Here is a 20,984-nt window from a genome sequence, read left to right as displayed (position 1 = left end):
GAATTTCAGACAGCTGTTAAGCTCCTTAAAGACTCAGGGGGAGGGAGGGTTAGGGAAATCAGGGAATTAGAGATAGGGGAGAAAAAAATGAGGGTGGGGAGGGATTACTCTCACTTTCTTTCCTTAGTTGAATTCCCCCTCCCCCTTACAAATCACAGGATTTGAACAGTGATTTTTGTTTTGTTTTAGATTCTTGGTTTGACTCACTTCTTGGTTTGCTTTTCCCTCCCCTGGAATAAAAATCACAGGAGAGTTTTGCATGAGAAAACAAGACAGTACTTAATGAAACTCAGCACCTAAGGGCATAAGGCAGTTGAAGGTTTGTTTTTTTTTGTTGTTGTTGTTCTTTCAATCAGCACCAATCCCGCAAATGATCTACACTTGGCATAAGGTATAAAACTTTTTTTTTTTTTCTTTTGGAGTGGAAACAACTCCGCCTTTTCCACCTATGGATCATACATAGTGTGGATGTTTCAATACTGTTTCTTGTGTGTAAAAATCAAAAGAAAGGTTTTTCTTTTTGTTTTTACTTACAAAACATAGAGAATATCTTTGTATACATACAGCAACTGGAAAGAAAGCTTATCTGAAGGGTTTTTTTGTTTTGTTTTTTGTGGTGGTGGTGGTGGTGGTGGTAGTGGTGGTGGTGGTGGGGATGGTGGAAGTGGTGGAGGTGGTGTTTTTCTTGTGAGCGGTGTTGGCCATAAACAAAACTTAAAGGTTCCCTTCTCAACTTGGGTTACAGAGCTTTTAAAGTGAAGACTCATACTGTAACAACTCATAGAGGAGCGGTCCATCTCGATACCGAATGCCTACAGCTGTGGGAGTGACATACTGCAGAATGTTGATAGTCCTTCTCAATCTCCTGTCTACAAAATGGGCATCCCATGCAGGGTATCTCTTTCTGGGCATGTCAATCTTAATGAGGGGCCCTTCTGGATGGTAAGGACGCCCCGACGGGGTGGAGGGCCCCATGGGTCTCACTTGAAAAACGGGCAAGCAAGTGTCAGCCGTGAGATCCTCCTGTTGTTCCGTGACGGCTCTGGTAGGCGTGACCTGGGTCCCCCGGTACCCAGGGGTCTGAGGCGCCATGGGCTCAACGTCGGGGGGCAAAGGGATGCCCCAGAGCAGCTCGGCGCAACAGGAGCTGGCAAAGATCTTAGCTCGTGGCCCCATGGGATGCAACACACCATAATATAAGAGCATCAGGGCTATCCCAGCCACAAAGCTAAGAAAGACACAACACAGTGCTGGCACGGCATAAGAGTCAGTGGTCTCGGGGTTTCTGTAAAAATACCACAGGAACGTCAAGGCAGCATTCTCTGTCAAGACTACAGTGTAATATGCAAACATTCGATATCGAGTCCGCCCTTCCTTGACGTTAAACCAGCAGAAAATGTACACAATCCCTACCACCATGTTGAAGAGGATCTCCTCCCACTTGGACATGCAGAAGTCTGTCCCGCCATGGATGATCCAGAAGGCCATGGCACACCAGTGAACCACGACAAAGATCCCAAAGTAGAGCTGGAAGATGGAAGCAAAGAGGGCAAAGGAGATAACTCTGGATGAGATGGTGAAGAGCCGCCAGAAGAGATGGATGAGGGCCCCTCGGTAGCTCATGCTCTTCTTGTCATCCCTGGAGTCCCGGAGAAGCTTGTGATAGGAGGCTAGCACCCAAGCCAGGGACATCAGGGAGGTCACAGAGGAGACACCTGTAAGGAAACAAAACACAACAAAACAAACCCACATGGTCAAACCAAGGAACCATACCTCAGCAGCCATCAGAGGAGAGGCTCACATGGAGTTAAGATCTCCAAAAAGAGAGAAAATAAACAAAAATTAAGAACAAAACAATGAGCTTATCTATTTGTCCTAAGCTCATAATTTTTTTCTCTTGTTATTTTTGAATTGTTTAGTATATGCATTGGACATATGTACATGACCATCTATTACCATGTTTTTAAGTTGTTTCCAGTTGACCCTTCTAACACAGGTACCAGAATAGTTTGCCATTTTCTTCTCTAGTTCATTTTATGTATGAGGAACAGGGGAAAAAGGATGAAGTGACTTGCCCAGACTCACACAGCTAGTAAGGCCAAATTTGAACTCAAGTCCTCTTGATCCCAAAGCCAGTTCTCTATTCACTATATCACCTAGCTGTCCTGGGGATTATGGTATCTTCCTAAAAAGGATCAGTAAAAGTAGCAGCTAGAGTCACAGTGATGGTTGGTGGAAAGATGGCACCTATGTAGAAAAGGAATGATATGTGGCCTCTGGTCCTAATTAAATGCAAGGTCATCTGTCACATGGAGAGATGTGGCTCATTACATAGTATTATCCTTGCCCTTGCCATGGCTAATAGTTGGATTTCTCAAGGGGAAGAAAAGCCATTACCTGCTTATCAATGGCAGATAATAAATGATATCAGCCAATCTCCTTTCATATTCTCTTTTTATCTTCACGTTTTCTATCAAAATGAAGCCAGATCTAATATTGTACTTTTTCACTACAGTGGGTCAGGACAGATCAATGAGGTAGATAAAATTTATAATGACATACTTGTTTGCTTAATTACTATTAGTCTGGCTTCCCTTCTATCGACCACACTGATTGTGTCCTTACAAGGGCTACAAGCCTTCCTGGTGCCACGTTTTTTCATACTGGTCTTCCCTAACTTCTCCACAACCTTAGGCATTACATTACCCATAAACAATTTCATTACTCTATGGAACTGTGATTTTGTCAGAGTGGATCTTCCCTCCAACAGATCACATCCACAGCTTAAGAGCTGGGGTTTTGTTTTTGTTTTTGTTTTTTTTGCCATGTGGCCAATCTGGAGATGAGTCTTTCTAAACTTAGCTGGACTGGTCCTTGCAAGATAGATACATATTCATTCTCCAGGCTCATTCTACTCTAGTATTTCAACAATTCATCAAACCCCAGCTTCTGAGGCATTCTATAAAACATCCCTTTATATAATAGATTCTATGTGTCTATGTATTTAATTAGGACCAAAGAGATACCATATCATTCCTTTTCTGCACAAGTGCCAACTGTGAGTCCAACTTGCCTCTGCCTTCAGCAGCCCCTTGTACAACATCTCTTTCAGATCACTAAGGTTCTACCTGAATTCTCAGCTTTTCCTTCATTTTTAAAGTGAAGGAATCTGCTGCTTTGATTAATTATTTTGCAGAAGAAACCCAGTTCAATTCTCCAGCTTTGCTTCTCAGACCACTTCTACTTATCATTCATTCTATCTACAAGAGGTTTGCAACTAAATCAAATAAAATTGGATAAACTTTCTCAGAATCTTCAGCTAGGTTCCAGTTAGTTCAAATAATGGCAGTAGAGTAGATGGAGCACTGGGCCCAGAGTCAGGAAGACCTGAATTCAAATCTGGTCTCAAATGAACTGTTTGACCCTGAGTTAGTCACTTGTTTTCTGTTTGCTTCAGATTTCTCAATTGCAAAGCTGGGATAAATAATGGCCCCTACCTTCCAGGAGTGTTATGAAAATCAAATGAGAACCACAATCCTAAAACATTTAGGACAGTGCCTGGCACAAGGTAGATACCTGTAAATGCTTGTTTCCTTACTTCCTCCCCTGAAGCAATCACATATATTTGAATTAGTACTAATTGAAATGTTAATTATGCAAAATATGGCAATTTGTTCTAGACTACTGGACATTTGTAGTGTGAATTCAAATAATGTGTTTATTATGGGAATCATTATTCTCACTAATGTAATTTTATGATTCAGCCAAGTAGGTTGTTCTATTACCCTTCTACCAAGCAAGAGTTGCCAGTCACTTGAATCTGTCCCTTACTGTGGGTACTTCCTTCCTCCCTTCCTCTTTCTCCATCCATATGGGGAATCATACCACGACTTGTGTATGCTCTGCCCATAGAAATATACATTTTGATCTTTGAAACTTCTTGAGCTATCATGGGGTTTATGGACTAGATTTCCTTTTTCCCTACTTATATGTTCCATTATTAAAAAAACAAACAAATAACAACAACAACAAAAACTGGGGCAATTAACTCTTTTGCCCCATGAAATTTCACTGATGATTTCTTGAAATATAGCACTGGAAAGCCCAGCCTCCATAAAACCTATTAGAATTTAAATGGAGCTACTAGATCTTGTCTTGAACCCAAATTGCTCTGGCTCTCATTGATTAGTCAACAAAAGGTCCCAGACCAAGTCTCACTTGGTCATTATTTGGGTTTTGATGGCTCAGAATAAGTGTAAATAGCAATTGTTTCTGTTTTGGTCTTCCCCTCCCAGACTGATTTTTTTTTTTTTTTTGATTAGATAAAAGAGGCCTTTCCTCCTCCCCCCCCCCTAATTTCTTACCTAATCTTGATCATTAAATGGATGTTGCTTCAGACAAACTGAGACTTGGGGAAAACTTTAGCTTAAAAAAACTATATCTAAGGCCATCCCCAGTCATCCTGATCTATATCTTGCCACAGGACTCATGGACTACATGGATCCAGAGGAGAAAGTGAGGCTGGTGATTTTGCATAGCTCTGCCTCACTTGCAAATCAAGATAGAAAGGACAAACCAGCATGCTACTAATCTGGTGAGAATGCCATTTCTTTCAACTCTCATCTCTTAATCACCCCCTATCCTACCTTTCCCTCAGCTACTGGTTATTCACTTCCCCTAACTGCTTATAGTCATTTTGTTTCTGTTTCTATGTCATGAGTTCTTAGCTATTTGGGGGGGGGGGGGGTCATATATTCTTCTGGTAGTTGATCCAATGAAGGTTATGGACCCTTTCTCAGAATGTTTTTAAATATATAAAATAAAATATGTAGGATTACAAAGTAAACTATATTGAAATAGCAAAATTAAAAAAAAAAAAAGTATGTACCCCAGGATAAGAACCCAGCCTACATATACACAGTATTTTCCTTAATAGACTTATTTTTCTTAATAGAATATGTTTTGCCTTTGCATCCCTGGTGTCTGATATAATGACAAGCATATAGTAGATATTGAATGCATGCTTGTTTAATTGATCAGTTATTAGCTTTTCTGAACCTAGCTAGGCTAGTCATCATATAACAGACATATAGTAAGTGCTTAATAAATGCTTGTTGACAAAATAGAAAATGTTCTACTTGGCATTCAAAGTACTTCATAACCTAGTTCCCTCCTCCTTTTCCAGTTTTCTACACCTTACTCCCAGACACACACTCTTTGATCTTGTGACACTGGCTTCTTTGCTCTTTTTCAAATAAGGTAACCATTTCTTAGCTCTGGGAATCTTCTCTGGTTATGCCCCATGGATGGAATGCTCTCCGTCAATATCTCTGCCTGGCTCCCCCAGTCCCTAGCTTTTTTCTTTCAAGTACCAACTAAAACCCCATCTTCTACAGGAAACCTTTCCCAATCCCTCCTTAGTTCTAGTGCTCCCCACCTCCTGCCTTTCTCTCCCTTCCCCCTATTTCCTATTTATCCTGAATTTGGCTTGTTTACATATATTTGTTTGCTTGAGGTCTCCCTCATTAGACTGTGAACTCCCTGGGGAGCAGAGATTGTCTTTTGACTCTCAGTATCCCCAATACTTAGAACTACGCCTAGCACATAGTGGGGCCTTAATAAGTGTTTACTGATTGGTGACTGTAACCTGTTAAGTTTTCAGTTTCATTATTTCATCTGAAGGGATGCAATTCTCTCCACAATATTAGACTCATCCATAGTCAAATGTAAATAAAATATATTGCTAAATTACACATACATTTTTATTATTATATACTTTGTTTTCCAAATTTATACATGGCACAATTTCCTTAGGTCAGTATAGAGAACAGAGAATGAACTTATTGTAAATACTTTTTTTTATTATGATGATGATGTTAGATGGAAAGGGTTTAAAATCAAACTTCAGGGCTGCAATTAAGCAATGAATGGCTATCTGTGTAGCTCTAGGGCTAAATTTAAGCTGAGAAGGACAAATCCAATTATTTTCCCTTTGACCAAGAAGTAATACTTGGCTTAACAGTTCCTTAGTATATTTTGCCACTTGTAAAATGGGTCAAAGATATATATGACACCTTCCAGAAATGTTATAAGGTATCATCAATTCATAATATTAATAATTGAAATTTAGATGATGCTTTAAAGTTTTCAGTACATTTCAATCTATTATCTCATCTCAACAATCTGGCAAACTAGAAAACACATCAGAAATATAAATATCAAAGAATATAACTTTGTTTGATTAATGAGGGACTCGCAAACCAGGAAGAAAAAAGATGATTTTTCCAGATTCGTGCAGCCCCTTGAGGCTAAATTCTGGATTCTCAGCTGTATTTATCCACCAGGTGTCACTACAGAATTTGAGACTGCTATAGTTAGAAAGGTCCTTCAAGATCAGGACATACAAACCCTTCATTTTCTCAGCGAGGAACAGCTCTGACTTACTCAGTTTTCCAACTGACTAGTTTGTGGGCCAGTTCTACTCACAGAGGTTGTTGTTTGTCCTTTGTTCTCAGAGGACCATGATATCAGGGAGATGATGCCGTGACATGCCAGGGAATTGGATATAAGTGAGGGAGGGTGGGGCAAAGTCACCTGACTTACCTTCCCCTTCAGAGCCATCTGGTCCAGTGGTCAGAAATAGATCAGAACAACTGGGGGTGGCCCTGGATGGAAGGGAGACCTTGGCCTTTGGCCTTTTTAAGCTAGTCTTCAACAGGTCTCAATTTGACTGAAGTTACACTCATTCAGTGAATAAGGCTAGACAGCAATTGAGGCAAAAAACCCTTTCTTTTCTCTCTTTTTTAAACTTTGAACTCTCCCAAGATATCTTGGGGATTACAGGCTAGATTTCTTTCTTAAAGATCATGTCTTAAACACAAATCACTCTGATTCTCAATGATTGGCTACTAATAGGTTTCAGATTAAGTCTCCTAGGGTCCAGATTGTTTAAATCCTGATTTACTCAGATTAAATGTAAATAGCAATCATTTCTGCAGTGACCAGAAACCCCTGAGGCTCTTCCCTTCCCTGAGATTGTATATGTGTGTGTGTTTGTGTACTGATTAGATGAAAGAGAAGATTCTTTGCCTCAAAGACTTCCCAGCCTTAATCACTGAATGGGTGCTGCCTCAGTCAAACTGAGACCTGTTGAAGACCTAAAAAGGGCCAAGGTCTCCCACCCCATCCAGGGCCATCTCCAGTCATTCTATCTATATTTGGCCACTGAACTTAGATGACTCTTGAGGGAAAGTGACACTTAAATCTAATTCACTTGCATGTCATGGTTCTCTTTGAGAATGAAGTACAAATTACTCAGAGCTAATTGGTGATACTCAGCCTAGTGATTTTCCTTCTATTTTTTATTCTTAACCTTCCCATTCTATCCCCCTATCTCAGTCTAACTTTATAGGAACCCTACTGAGTAGTATCCAATCTCTGGGTTTTTTGTTTGCTTTTTTTGTAATTTTTATTAAGGATAAGAGCCTTGTAGGGTTCCTTGGTACCTATCACCAAAGATCTTTTTTCTGTGCCAAATTATATAATAGTTTGTGAAGTGGCATTTTGAATGCACAAGGAAGACTCTTAAAAATATCCTTTCAATAAAAATACAGTCTACTTACTCTCTATCAATGAAGTTGAGATGCTCATCTAGACCCATCAGTTTTCATGAGGTTCTAAAGCTGTAAAGAATATATTATTTCTTCTAGTCTAGGTTTCTGCCTTTAGGAATTGATGGGGGTGAACTCTGAAAACTGTGTCCCCTTTTAATCTGTAAAGCTGTGTCCTCTTTGATCTGTAAAGAAGGGAGATTTTAAGTCTCAGGCCCTCTTGGGAAGCATATTTCTCCAGACAAGTCAAGTTATGTCATTCAACTTTTGTAAGGCAAATCATGCCCTTCCCTCCATTGTAGTGGGACCCTCATTTAGGAAGCCTTCAAAGTGATTTTCATTCAACTGGGAGATCTGGGTGTGATATTGAGAGACTTGAAACTCTAAGTATCTAGGCTAAGTATCTAGCTTTCTTTTCAACTTGAAAACTGAGCCTCAGACGTCTATAAAGGACAATTCTATTTTTTATTAATTTTATAATTATAACATTTTTTGACAGTACATATGCATAGGTAATTTTTTTTTTTTTTTTACAACATTATCCCTTGTACTCCATTCTATTCTGAATTTTCCCCCTCCTTCCCTCCACCCCCTCCCCTAGATGGCAGGCATTCCCATACATATTAAATATCTTATAGTATATCCTAGGTATCATATATATGTGCAGAACCGAATTTTGTTGTTGTTGTTGTTGTTGCAAAGGAAGAATTGTATTCGGAAGGTAAAAATAATCTGGGAAGAAAAACAAAAACAAAAAAAAAATGCTCATAGTTTACACTCATTTCCCAGTGTTCCTTTTTTGGGTATAGCTGATTCTGTCCATCATTGATCAATTGGAATTGGATTAGCTCTTCTCTCTATGTTGAAGATATCCACTTCCATCAGAATACATCCTCATACAGTATCATTGTTGAAGTGTATAATGATCTCCTGGTTCTGATCTTTTCACTCAGCATCAGTTGATGTAAGTCTCTCCAAGCCTCTCTGTATTTCTCCTGCTGGTCATTTCTTACAGAACAATAATATTCCATAACATTCATATACCATAATTTACCCAACCATTCTCCAATTGATGGACATACATTCATCTTCCAGTTTCTAGCCACTACAAAAAGGGCTGCCACAAACATTTCCCTTCTTTAGTATTTCCTTGGGATATAAGCCCAGTAGTAGCACTGCTGGATCAAAGGGTATGCACAGTTTGATAACTTTTTGGGCAAAATTCCAGATTGCTCTCCAGAATGGTTGGATTCTTTCACAACTCCACCAACAATGCATCAGTGAAGGACAATTCTAAAATTCTATATTTTTGCATAAGTCCAGAGTAGGGCTTAGCTGCCTACCAGGATTCTTACCCACTGTGAAGACATTCTCTGCTCAGTGCCAATAAAATTCCTTTTTTGCCACTACTATTTTGGGTTCATGAATTCTTTCATATTGAACCTGCGCTGACCAGAAGAGGATTTCCACCTCAACTCTCTGCACTACCACTAGAACAGCATTAGCAGGACTTCATTTTTTCCATTTCAGAGAAAGAAGTGTCTATCATATCAACTCATTTTCATGTTCAAAGACTACCTGCTATTTTTTTTTTTTTTTGCAATATAGCTGGGATTCTCCAAACCTTCCAGATACTTTTCTTTTCTTTTTTTTTTATTATATATATATATATATATATTTTATAATATTATCCCTTGTGTTCATTTTTCCAAATTACCCCCCCTCCCTCTATTCCCTCCCCCCGACGACAGGCAATACCATACATTTTACATGTGTTACAATATAGTCTAGGTACAATACATGTGTGCGAATATCATTTTCTTGTTGCACAATAAACATTAGAATCCGAAGGTACATGCAACCTGGGCAGACAGATATTAGTGCTAACAATTTACATTTACTTCCCAGTGTTTCTTCTCTGGGTGTAGCTACCTCTGTCCATCATTGATCAACTGGAAGTGAGTTGGATCTTCTTTATGTTGAAGATTTCTACTTCCATCAGAATACATCCTCATACAGTATTGTTGTTGAAGTGTACAGTGATCTTCTGGTTCTGCTCATTTCACTCAGCATCAGTTGATTTAAGTCTCTCCAGGCCTCTCTATATTCCTCCTGCTGGTCATTTCTTACCGAGCAATAATATTCCATAACCTTCATATACCACAATTTACCCAACCATTCTCCAACTGATGGACATCCATTCATCTTCCAGTTTCTAGCTACAACAAAAAGAGCTGCCACAAACATTTTGGCACATATATGTCTCTTTCCGCTCTTTAGTATTTCTTTGGGATATAATCCCAGTAGTAGCGCTGCTGGGTCAAAGGGTATGCACAGTTTGATAACTTTTTGGGCATAATTCCAGATTGCTCTCCAGAATGGCTGGATTCTTTCACAACTCCACCAGCAATGTATTAGTGTCCCAATTTCCCCACATCCCCTCCAACATTTGTCATTATTTGTTCCTGTCATCTTAGCCAATCTGACAGGTGTGTAGTGGTATCTCAGAGTGGTCTTAATTTGCATTTCTCTGATCAGTAGTGATTTGGAACACTCTTTCATGTGAGTGGATATTGTTTCAATTTCTTCCTCTGAGAATTGTCTGTTCATATCCTTTGACCATTTATCAATTGGAGAATGGTTCTTATAAATTAGGGTCAGTTCTCTATATATTTTGGAAATGAGACCTTTGTCAGAACCTTTGTTTTTAAAAATATTTTCCCAATTTGTTACTTCCCTTCTAATCTTGTTTGCATTAGTATTATTTGTACAGAAACTTTTTAGTTTGATGTAATCAAAATCTTCTATTTTGTGATCAATAATGATCTCTAGTTCTCCTCTGGTCATAAATTCCTTCCTCCTCCACAAGTCTGAGAGGTAGATTATCCTCTGTTCCTCTAATCTATTTATTATCTCCCTCTTTATGCCTAAATCACGACCCATTTTGATCTTATCTTGGTATATGGTGTTAAGTGTGGATCCATACCAGATACTTTTCTTGTCACTAAACAAATACAAAGATTTTAATCCAACTTATTCTATATCACAAGGAAGTAAATCAATGAAAAGTGAAAATCTGTTTACCCTGCCCTGCCACCATGAATACATCTAATGGCGGGGTGAAATATCCATTATACATTTCTTGCTATAGCAAAACCTTGGGTTCTTTCTTTACCAAAATATACATCTGAAAGCTTGATATATTCTAGAACAAGAAGAGATAGATATTCAAAGTGTACATATAGCATTTCATCATGTCACTCCCTTACCCAATAGTTGTCATGGTTCTCCATTACCTTGGTAATCAAACATAAACAGTTTGACATTTAGAATGCTTTGCCACTTGTTCTCAATCAACATTTCCTTCCTTATTGTAAATTATTCTCCTCAATAGTCACTGTGATCCAGCCAATCTGAGATTCTTGCTCTTTTTCACACAGAGCAGTATATTTCCTACCATTTTGTGCCTTTATCCTTACTGCTCCCTAAGACTGGAATATGCTTCCTCTTCACTTCCATTAATCAGAATCCTTAGTTTCTTTTAATCCTAAAATAAGGTGCTATATGAGGCCTTTCCTGATTGCTCCTGCCCCATGCCCAAGCTGCTAGTGCTTTTCCTTCAAAATCATCTTGTGTTTATTTTATACCAGTATACTCATATATTTTCTCCTTGACTAGACTGTAAGTAAGCTAAATGAGGGCAGACCCTGTTTTTATTTTGTATTTATAATACCATTACCCAGAATAGTGCCTTTTGCATAGTAAGTACTTAATAGGGATGCTAGTTCATTGCTTGATTCATTAATTATCTGTCCATTATCCTTGTTCAGTAGAAGGGTTCTTAGCTACTGAAACAATCAAGATTCCCCTTTGCATCAATTTTTCCATCAGTTTTAGTCTTAATTTTCAAGTTGAGGCTTGTTCATGTGTGTTTGTAAATGTACAAAAACTTGATTTCCAGACTTGGGAGAGCCAATTTATATGCAACCTTTGAGTGTTACTAAAGGTCAGCACGATAAGAACTAAGAGGCTGGCTAGTACCCACTACATCAGTTCCTCAATCAGTTCCTTCTGAGCTTCTATACGCAGTTCAATGTTCTGCGTGTTAGGAATAGTCAAACTGAACTGAACTGAACAAACTGAAATTACCTCCACCAGGAAATCTAAAACTTTACAGATAAATCTTAGAGAATTGTCAGAAGCTCAGTGACCAGACCAAAGGTCTTGGTCATGGTCACCTGGCTAACAAGTATCTGAGAAGGAATTTAAATCTGTTCTTTACTGTAGTCCAAGTGTTTACTACCTCTGGGACAACACATACAAAGAAGGAGCAGTCTTCAAGGAGTTGGTGTTCTATTGAGGAGATTACTTTCACCTATTTATTAACAAATCATTGTTGAACTGAATGGCTTAATACTACAGAGCTTATTGTTGTAGGAGATGGGAACAAACCTCACATTTCCTGATTGGCATTATCTAGAATCCAGGTAAATTTCCAATGAACGATGTTATTGTTATTCTGTTAAGACAACTGAGTTAGCTATTACTGTATGATATTCCGTAATCCAAAAGCCCATTAGTGTTACTACCTTTGCCTAAACTAATAGGATTCACTTTTAATAATATCTTTAGCTTTCTTGATTTACAGAACTGAGGTGCAAATCAGCTTAGCTGATCTCTACTTGATGTTTTCACTGCTTAGAAATTTGACAGGCTAAAAACAGGGCTCCATAGCCCAAATCTTTCATCTTAGATTCATGTAAAATTAGAAGTGAGTAACTCTCCACTGAGACTCATCCTTTCCATGGGGGTTATGAAAGCAATAATGTACATTCTAATTACATTCCCAAAAGAAACCAGTGATATCTTAATTGCCAAATGTGATGGCGTTTTCTCAAATCTTGCCTTTTCTATCTCTACAATGTCTCTCCCACATTCCCGGTTTTTATTATTCACATTGCAACCATCCTAGTTCGGGCCCTCATCACCTTTCACAAGGACTGTTGCAATGGTCTCTTTGTCTCCTAATTGGTCTCTTTATCTCAAATTTCTCCCTATTTGAATCTGTCTTCTCTGTACACAGCTGTCAAAGTTTCCTTAAGTGCAAGTCTGACCATATTGCTCCCCTACTAAGCAAACTCCAGCAACTCCCTATTTGCTTCTGGGATAAAAAAAAAATAAAATCATCTGTTTAGTTTTGGATGCCCTTTACAACATAGTCCTGATATAGCTTGTCAACCTTATTATGGATTATTTCCCTCCCTGTATTCCAAATTGGTCTTTGTGCTGTTCTTCACACAACATCTCTAGTCTCTGTGTCCTGTGTTGGCTATTTTCCAAACTTGGAATAGTCTCTCTTTATCTCCACCTCTTACTTGCTTCAAACCTCAACTAAATCATCATCTACATAAAACAAACTCTCTGATAGCATCCAATCTTGTATCACCCACTGTCTTTCAGGCATCTGCAACTGGATGTCCAGTAGACATCTCGAGCTCAATATGTCCAAAACAGAACTCATTATGATTTTCCCTAAAGCCTACCCTTCTCCTAACTACCCTTACTGTAGAGGGTTACATCATCCTTTCAGTCCCTCAAGTTCATGATGTAGGAGTCATTTTGGATTCCTCACTACCTCACAACCCCTCCTGCGCAACATTCAACTATTGCTTGTTGTTGCAACATCTCTCCAATACATTTCCTTTTCTCCTCTAACACTGTCACTACTCTAGGGCAGGTGCTCATCACTTCATACCTTGAGGATAAGCAGCTCTAGTATGAGGGCTTCCTGTCCCCTTTTCAGGGCTGCTCATCTACCTTTGGTGTCCACCTGATTCACACAACTCTTACCTGTGGCTCTAAGAAATCGCAGAATGTGCAATGACCATGCTATGGTAAGCCATCTTGGCAGATGAGCTAACCCAGGTTGAAGGTAACCAATAGGCTTCAAACCTGTGGGTGACTTAGGGGGATGTCTATCCCAAGCATATGAAGACTTTCCCTGCAGAATGGGCAGATGAGAATTATTCCAACAGCCATGAAAGCAGACAAAGCAGGTATTGTGAAGCACTTAGAGCTTGATCAGACTGCAAAGATGCCAGGATCATCCATTTATCTTGGGTCATCACCAGTGTCCTGATTTTGTTCTTGCTACTAGACTTTGATAACTCAAGAAGAGAGAGTGAGGTTGAAGACTTTATGCAAGTTGGCCTTGCTTAAATCCAGTTCATTCACAAGTCACCCATAATGTCATTGGTCCTCTTGGAAAAGGAAGGACAAATAACAACTTCAGTAGTCTACTGGTGAATCTGCCTGTCTGAAGTTTCTCCCCACTCCAATCCATTCTCCATTAAGCCATGAAAGTGATTTTTCTAAAGTCTGATCATGTCACATTTCCTACTCAAAAAATGTATATGACTTCCTATTGCTGCAAATATAAAATACTATGGCATTCAAAGCCCTTCATAAGTTATCTTCCTCTCCCGTTTTCATGTATTCTTACATCTTTCTTCCAAATACTCTTCAATCTATGATCCAGGGACACTGGCCTTTTAGCTGCTCCTCAAACAAGATACTTCATTTTTTAGCTCTGCTCATTCTCTTTCAGTCCCATCCCTGGAAAACTTTCTGTCCTCTACTCCAATTACTGAACTCCTTTTTTTAAAGTTCCAACTAAAATAAAAATAAAAATAAAAACCCTCTTACATAAAGTCTTCCCTAGCTCCTCTTAATTTCCGAGTTTTCTTTCTGTTAAGTATTTTCTAATTATCCTGTAGGTAGTTTGCTTTGTATATATTTGTTTGCATGTTGTCATGGCCCATTAGATTGTAAATTCTTGAGGGCAGGGGAATTATTTTGCTTCTTTTTCTATTTACAATGCTTAGCATAGTGCTAAGCATATAGTAACCACTTAATAAGCATTTATTGAATTATTGAATTCTTGCCCTCAATTGCTGCTATCATCCTACCCTAAATTCAAGAGATTAAATGAAATAATACATATAAAGTACTTTACAAAAGTTAAAAGAGCGACCTATTGTTATTATCACCTTATATTTATTCTGTATATATGATATATGCATATGTTTATACCCAATAGGCTATATGCATATGTTTATATCCAATAGGCTATCTGCTCCTTGAGGGCAGAAATTATTTGATTTTTATTTTTCCATATCTAGTACTGTACCTGGCACATAGTTGGTACTTAATATTAACATTTGTTGATTTATCCTTTACTAGGGAAATTCCTTTGAATATTGTTCTAAATCATAAAAATAAGGAGCAAGTAATTATTCACTTTCACTAATTCCAGTAGTCTTTGTAGCCTTAAAATAGACATTTCTAGACTTACTGCTCCTTGCCAATCTGTCTCATGGTTCTGACATGTTTTCTCTAAACTACCCATATTTTGTTCTCTAACTTCTGCCTTGGCATTCAATCCCTTCTTCATAGCTATAAATATTCAAACTTCCTTACACATTCATTCTATCAACTTGATATTTATTGTGGAAAATTTCTTAAATGAATTAAGAAAAAGGCTCCTAATTGTTGGTCAATGAGATTTTCCCTGGAAAGAATAAATGTCAAAACTTCTCATGTTTCAAAGACAGTTTAGTATGGTAAGTTGAACTTTCTGTAGAACCAAAAAGACCCAGGTATATACATATGTGTAATTTTGTAATTTACTTCTAAAGGAGAGAGGAGGAGAGGGAGGGAGAGAATTTGGAATTTAGAATTTCATAAAAGGAATGTTAGAAATTGTATTTATTGTAATTGAGACAAAAATAAGTTTAAATAAAGTTAAAATGAAATTAGGTATAACAAAATCTTTCCAAACCTTAAAGCATTATATAAATGTCAGTTGTGTACTTGTAATGAAAAGTAGACAGTAAAATTAATTTCTTGCTATGTGTTTTCACTGCCAGTATGCTTATAAGACGTTTACTTGTTTATTTGCAAATGTTTCAGAGACTGGCACTATAAAGACATAGCTTTTGTATTCTTTTTGAGTACAGGACCAGATTGAAATGGGAATGACTATGCAATTAGAAAACAAGTTATCAAGTGGAGCTACTAATGTTACGATAAAAATGACTTATCCAGTAACACACACACACACACACACACACACACACACACACACACACACACACACACAATTATAAAGAGGAGAATGAACAGCTCTTCATCTCTACTTAGTCTATAAGAAGAAATTGCCTTAAACTGCTTTGGAAAAGACTTGGGTCTGATTTAGGAAATGTTTATCTGATTGTAAGGTTATTGAAAGAGCTTATGAAAATTTTTTTTCAATAGAAATTTAAGCTAAGAATAGGCCAACCATGAAAATTGTTTGTGCTTCAACTTAAAATCAAACAAGCCTTTTTTCCCCCTTAAGAGGATGAGAAAGGAGCATAAAGTTCAAGAGACTAAGAAAACAGAATTGAAGTCAATCAATTTTTTTAAATTATTTTTTTTAAAGTCCAAAAAGTATATTCCCTCATTGCTATATTAAAGCATCATCTTTAACACTAAGTTATAGACACATAACTCCATGTGTGAGGCAGGTAGTCTGTGATTGTCAGTGCACAGATTGTCTAGGTGCTTTTATGGGCATATATATATATATGTATATATATATACATATATATATGGCAAGGTAGGCCCTGAGAACATACATCATTTAAAGGATGGTTTTTTAGGAAGGTAGGAAAATGCTAGATTAATACATGTAATTTAAGCTTCTAAATATATCAGCAGGGAGTTTAAAAGTATAGCACTTACCATGTAACATGGTCTAAATACTGTTATGTCTCATTAAAACTGAAAAAGACCAGGTAAACCAGGTTCTATAATAAGTATTCAGCAGGTGACATGAATCTCCTCAGCACTGGGCTATAGGGTATAGTTGTCTGTGATTCAGTACTGAAAAAGGCTGAGACATCTTCTCTCCTAGAGATCTTCAAAAGGGGACTGCTCTCCATCTCTGGCTTGCATTAGAGAGAAGAAATAAGTGGCTGCTTTCTGACCCACTTGCTTAGAAGGGCCAAGGGCACCAGAGATCAATGATTTAAGCAAGGGAACTGGGGAGCTAGCTAGTCATTTCCTAGGACTGAACAATATATCTTTCCTGGTTGTTTGAAAGAGAAATTGGGAGCCCTAATTTCAATCCTTTTTTTCTCTCCAGAAGATAGAGAGAAGATATTTGGTCATAATAGGAAAGGGAGACTCTCAACCAGCCAAGGAGCAAATATCCTCTTATAGACCTCTACAATGTTATTTCCTTTGTTATTATTAACTGTTTACTAGATATTCCTAAATGGATGTCCCATAGACATCTCAAACCCCAAGTGTCTAAAAGAAAATCCATTATCTTTTCCTCTAAAGCCACCTTTCTTCCTAATTTCTCCTATTTCTTTCCAGAGTACCTTAAACTTCCAGTCTCCAAGATCCACATCCTTGGAGACATCCTGGATTGTCACTCTTCACCTTTCAAGTCCAATCAATTGCCAAGTTTTATGCTTCCTACTTCCACAACATCTCTCACATCTGACCACTTACTTCCTCTACCCATCTGGCCTTCATCCAGTTCAGACTCCTCTTCAACACTCACCTGTACTATTACAAAAACCTCCTAATTGGTTTCCCTATTTCCTGTCTCACCGCTTCCCTTTACTTCCTTTCCTTGGCTTCCCTTCCCTTCCTTCTCTTTCTCTTCTCTTTCCTTTCTTTCTCTTTACTCAGGAAGCCTGGGGGCTCTTTACTCCTAGGACTTAACCATACTGATTTTGATTAGTTAGGCATCTGATTGGCATCTTAGAAATCCTAAACTTCAATGAACCGGTAATCTCAGCCTCTCCCAATAGTAGGAAAAACAGAGCTACCCTGCTTGATGGTTTTCCCCCTTTCAATCCATCCTCTAAGAAGTTTCCAAATTGATATTTTCAAAACAGAAATCTTACCCGGTTGTGCCTGCTCAAGAATCTTCAATGGCTTTCCTTCTGCCCCTAAGATAAAATATAAATTCCTTCATTTGGCACTTAAAGTCTATCACAATTTGGCTGTAGCCTGGAGACAGAGAGTATGGAACAATGAAAAGAAAACTAGCTCTTATGTCACTTCAAATAGTTTGTATTTAGATACACACATAAATATTTACTTTTTTGTGACTCTGCTGTGACCCTCAATAGACTATAATCTCCTTGAGGGCAGATATAATTTTGTCTTAATAGTGTCTAGCACACTATCTTGTATTTAGGAGACTCAATAAATGTTTCTTGAATTTAGCTGTACTGAATTTGTATCACTGACAGGTGACATATGGTGTTTACAAACAATTACTATTTGCTTATTATTAAAACACAACCCTGAAAGCTAAAATAAATGAATCTGGCTTCTAAATTTAAAGGCTGGCTCCTAAATATAAAGGCAAATTTATTTAGCCCTGAGGGAAAGTGTTGTTTGGACTTCAGTACTCAAATATGGGCTCTGTGATGTTTTAAAAGGCAGATCACTTTTTTTTTTTCCTCTTTGTTTTCTAGACTAATTGAATTCTATTCAGTAGATAGGTAGAAATTAATTCATTTCCTTTCTGCTCATTGTTTTGACTACTCAAGTGGGCAGCATCTCAGTAATGATGATTATGGAGTAATCAGTAATTGACTTTGAAGCATCCTTTCTCAGCCACCACAATGAATGCAGCCCTATTCGACACCCATAGTCTTTCACAGAAATTTGGCATTCTAACTTTACTCTAAACATACATTTATTCTCTGCAAGGAATATGTTTTTAAATGTCCGCTGTATGCCAAGCAAGGCATAGAAAATATTTGAATTTTGTTTATTAAATCAATAATTGGATTAATGCAAGTCTTCTAAGCAGCAGTCATTTGCTTAAGCAAGACAGAGTGACCAAAGGCAGAACATGATGAGCTAGTCCCATACAGAGACTTCCTTTCTACCTAGACATAGACCCACTGGGAAATTCAGATACTTAGCATATAAAGTAGTGAGGAGGATTTTCATAGAAAACCAGTGTCTTTACTGCATAGTCACATTCAATCTTTATTATTATTGTCCAGTTCTTTTCAGTTGGATCCATCTCTTTGTGATCTATTGTAGGATATCACTTTCCCTATTAAGAACTAATAGGTCTAATTGACCTAGCGTCCTTGGGGTCCAAGAAGAACTAAATTTGGGGTCCTAAAGAACGAAACTATCCTCCTAGAGAGAGCCTCAAGCCAGACAAGCTTTGTTCTTAAGTAATAATAACAACAACGATGACAGCTAACACATAGTCCTGACTATGTTTCAGGCACTGTGCCTAAGCACTTTACAATTATTATCTGATTTGATCCTCAAAACAATTCTGGGAGGTGGGTGCTGTAGGATGAGGAAGCTGAAGTTTACAGGAAGTTGTGACCCAGGGTCATACAGCTAGTAGTCTGAGGTCACTTTAGAATTCAGGTTTTTCTGACTGCAGGTCCATCATGCTGTCCACTGAACCACCTAGCTGTATTAACTTAAACAGACAGTATGTATTAAGTTGGGTTTCACATTAGTCAGTGGATAATATTCTCATTGATTATGAACCCTATTTAACATCTCTATTCTTAGCCTTAAACAACTGTTCATAAAGAAATGTTCACATAAAGAACTATGGAGATGTAGCTCAATGACAAATGGCTATTATATGGATTAAGTAAAAACAATTACCAACAATAGCATAACTAGGGCAAATCGGCAAGGCAAGTGCTTTGGGGTACACTTAATATGGAAAGGTCCAGAACTTTCTGCCATGTTCCAAGTGGGAATCTCTTCATTTCATACAGATGTTCCAGATGCCTTAATTAACTTTGAATTGGAGGGTGTTAAGGAGGAAAAAATTACAAGGGCTGGACAGTCCATAGCAGAAATTAATTTTAGGCCAAGATTATGCGACTTATACGGCAGTAAGCATTATTGACTGGTCCTTTTTTATTAAACCAAAAACCTGCTTTAAATCTATTTGGTTTTTTCCTGAAGGAATAAAATCTAATCCATAGAATTGAATCCAATAGGATTAACTTCTTTTCACAGAGTGACACAATCAAGAATCTCAGAACACTGTGCCCACCATGATGTAATCACTAGAAAACTTCATTGGCTCTATGATCTCACTGGTGTAGATATTCCCTTCCCAGCAATGCAGAATGAAACTTAATCTGAATGACTTTTACTCATATATTTCTGTGAATTCACCATAAAGGATCTTCTAAAGACCCTGGAAGACTTTATCAAGATCTTTTAAAACTTAGTAAACACAAATGCCAACATTGAGATGTGCATTAGGTTATGATCTCCTTGAAGGCAGAAACCATTTTGCCTTTTTTTGGTAATTCTCAGCACTTAGTATATAGTTCCTGACATCTAGTAGGGATTTAAAAAATATTTGTTGATGTTTTGACTTGATTTGCTTTTGCTATGTTTTGCTTGTGCCCCAGAATGTAGTCTATCACAAAAATATACCTTAAGTTTCTCTATCACCCAAAGAAGAAAATCTGCATTATTGTACCTGATATTAATGTCTTATTTAAGATCAGAACAAAAGTCAGTTTGTCACAGCCGATAATAGAACCCAAGATTCCTAATTCCAGTTTGGTGCTCTAACAACTAGTTAACAATTTCTGAAGAGCACTTGTGGTCTGCCAAAACTTATTATCAATCTCAGAATCAAACTGAAAATTGTTAATAGCTTCATGTTCAGACTGTGACAAATGGCTGGCAATGACCTTCATGGCTTTCTTTCTCTTATGCAATAATAAAGCTGTGGTGTTGCAGTTGGATTACTGAGCAATCAGTCTGAATATGTTCATGACAAGCTAATCTTATTTCCTATTTTGACAGTGTTGCACCTGTGTAGTTTACCTGGATTTTGGAAAAGGGTTTCATGAAGTTTCTCATGTTATTTTTGTAGTAAAGATGATGAGATGCGGGCTAGCTGATAGAACAGCAGATGAATTCTAACTTGGTTGGATGGGAGATAATCATGGACAATTTGGCATCAACTGGGAAAAAGCTTTCCAGCAGAGTACCCTAGGGAACTATGCTTGGCCCTGTGCTAGTTAACATTTTTATTAATAATGTATTATTATTAATTATTATTATTAATAACTTTGATAAAGACATAGATGGCATACTTATCGAATTTACAGAGGCGGGAGGGACAAGTAAAACACCAATAACAGTCAGGAGTCCCAAAGATGCAATCATATAATGTCATCCATAAACAATAGTATCTACAGAAACCCTTCTCAAGATGGATTTTCCACTGGAATCCCTTCATGACAATGGTGAACACCTTTGGCAGGCAGTTTTATGCCTGGCTTGATAATA

General features: G+C 37.7%; 1 protein-coding gene across 1 annotated transcript in view; it reads right to left on the bottom strand.

Annotated features, from left to right (window-relative positions):
- Positions 1-628: 628 nt before the first annotated feature.
- XKR6 (XK related 6) overlaps positions 629-20,984 on the bottom strand; it is a 356,255-nt gene continuing 335,899 nt past the window's right edge. The window contains exon 3 of the mRNA XM_074287543.1: positions 629-1,715. Coding sequence (XP_074143644.1) covers positions 751-1,715 — 965 coding nt within the window. The 3' untranslated portion in view covers positions 629-750. The remainder of the gene's footprint in view (positions 1,716-20,984) is intronic.

This window comes from Sminthopsis crassicaudata, chromosome 2, assembly GCF_048593235.1.
Source record: "Sminthopsis crassicaudata isolate SCR6 chromosome 2, ASM4859323v1, whole genome shotgun sequence".
NCBI lineage: Eukaryota > Metazoa > Chordata > Mammalia > Dasyuromorphia > Dasyuridae > Sminthopsis > Sminthopsis crassicaudata.
The sequence above is the reverse complement of the archived record's forward strand: the minus strand, read 5'-3'. Positions and strand labels throughout refer to the sequence as shown.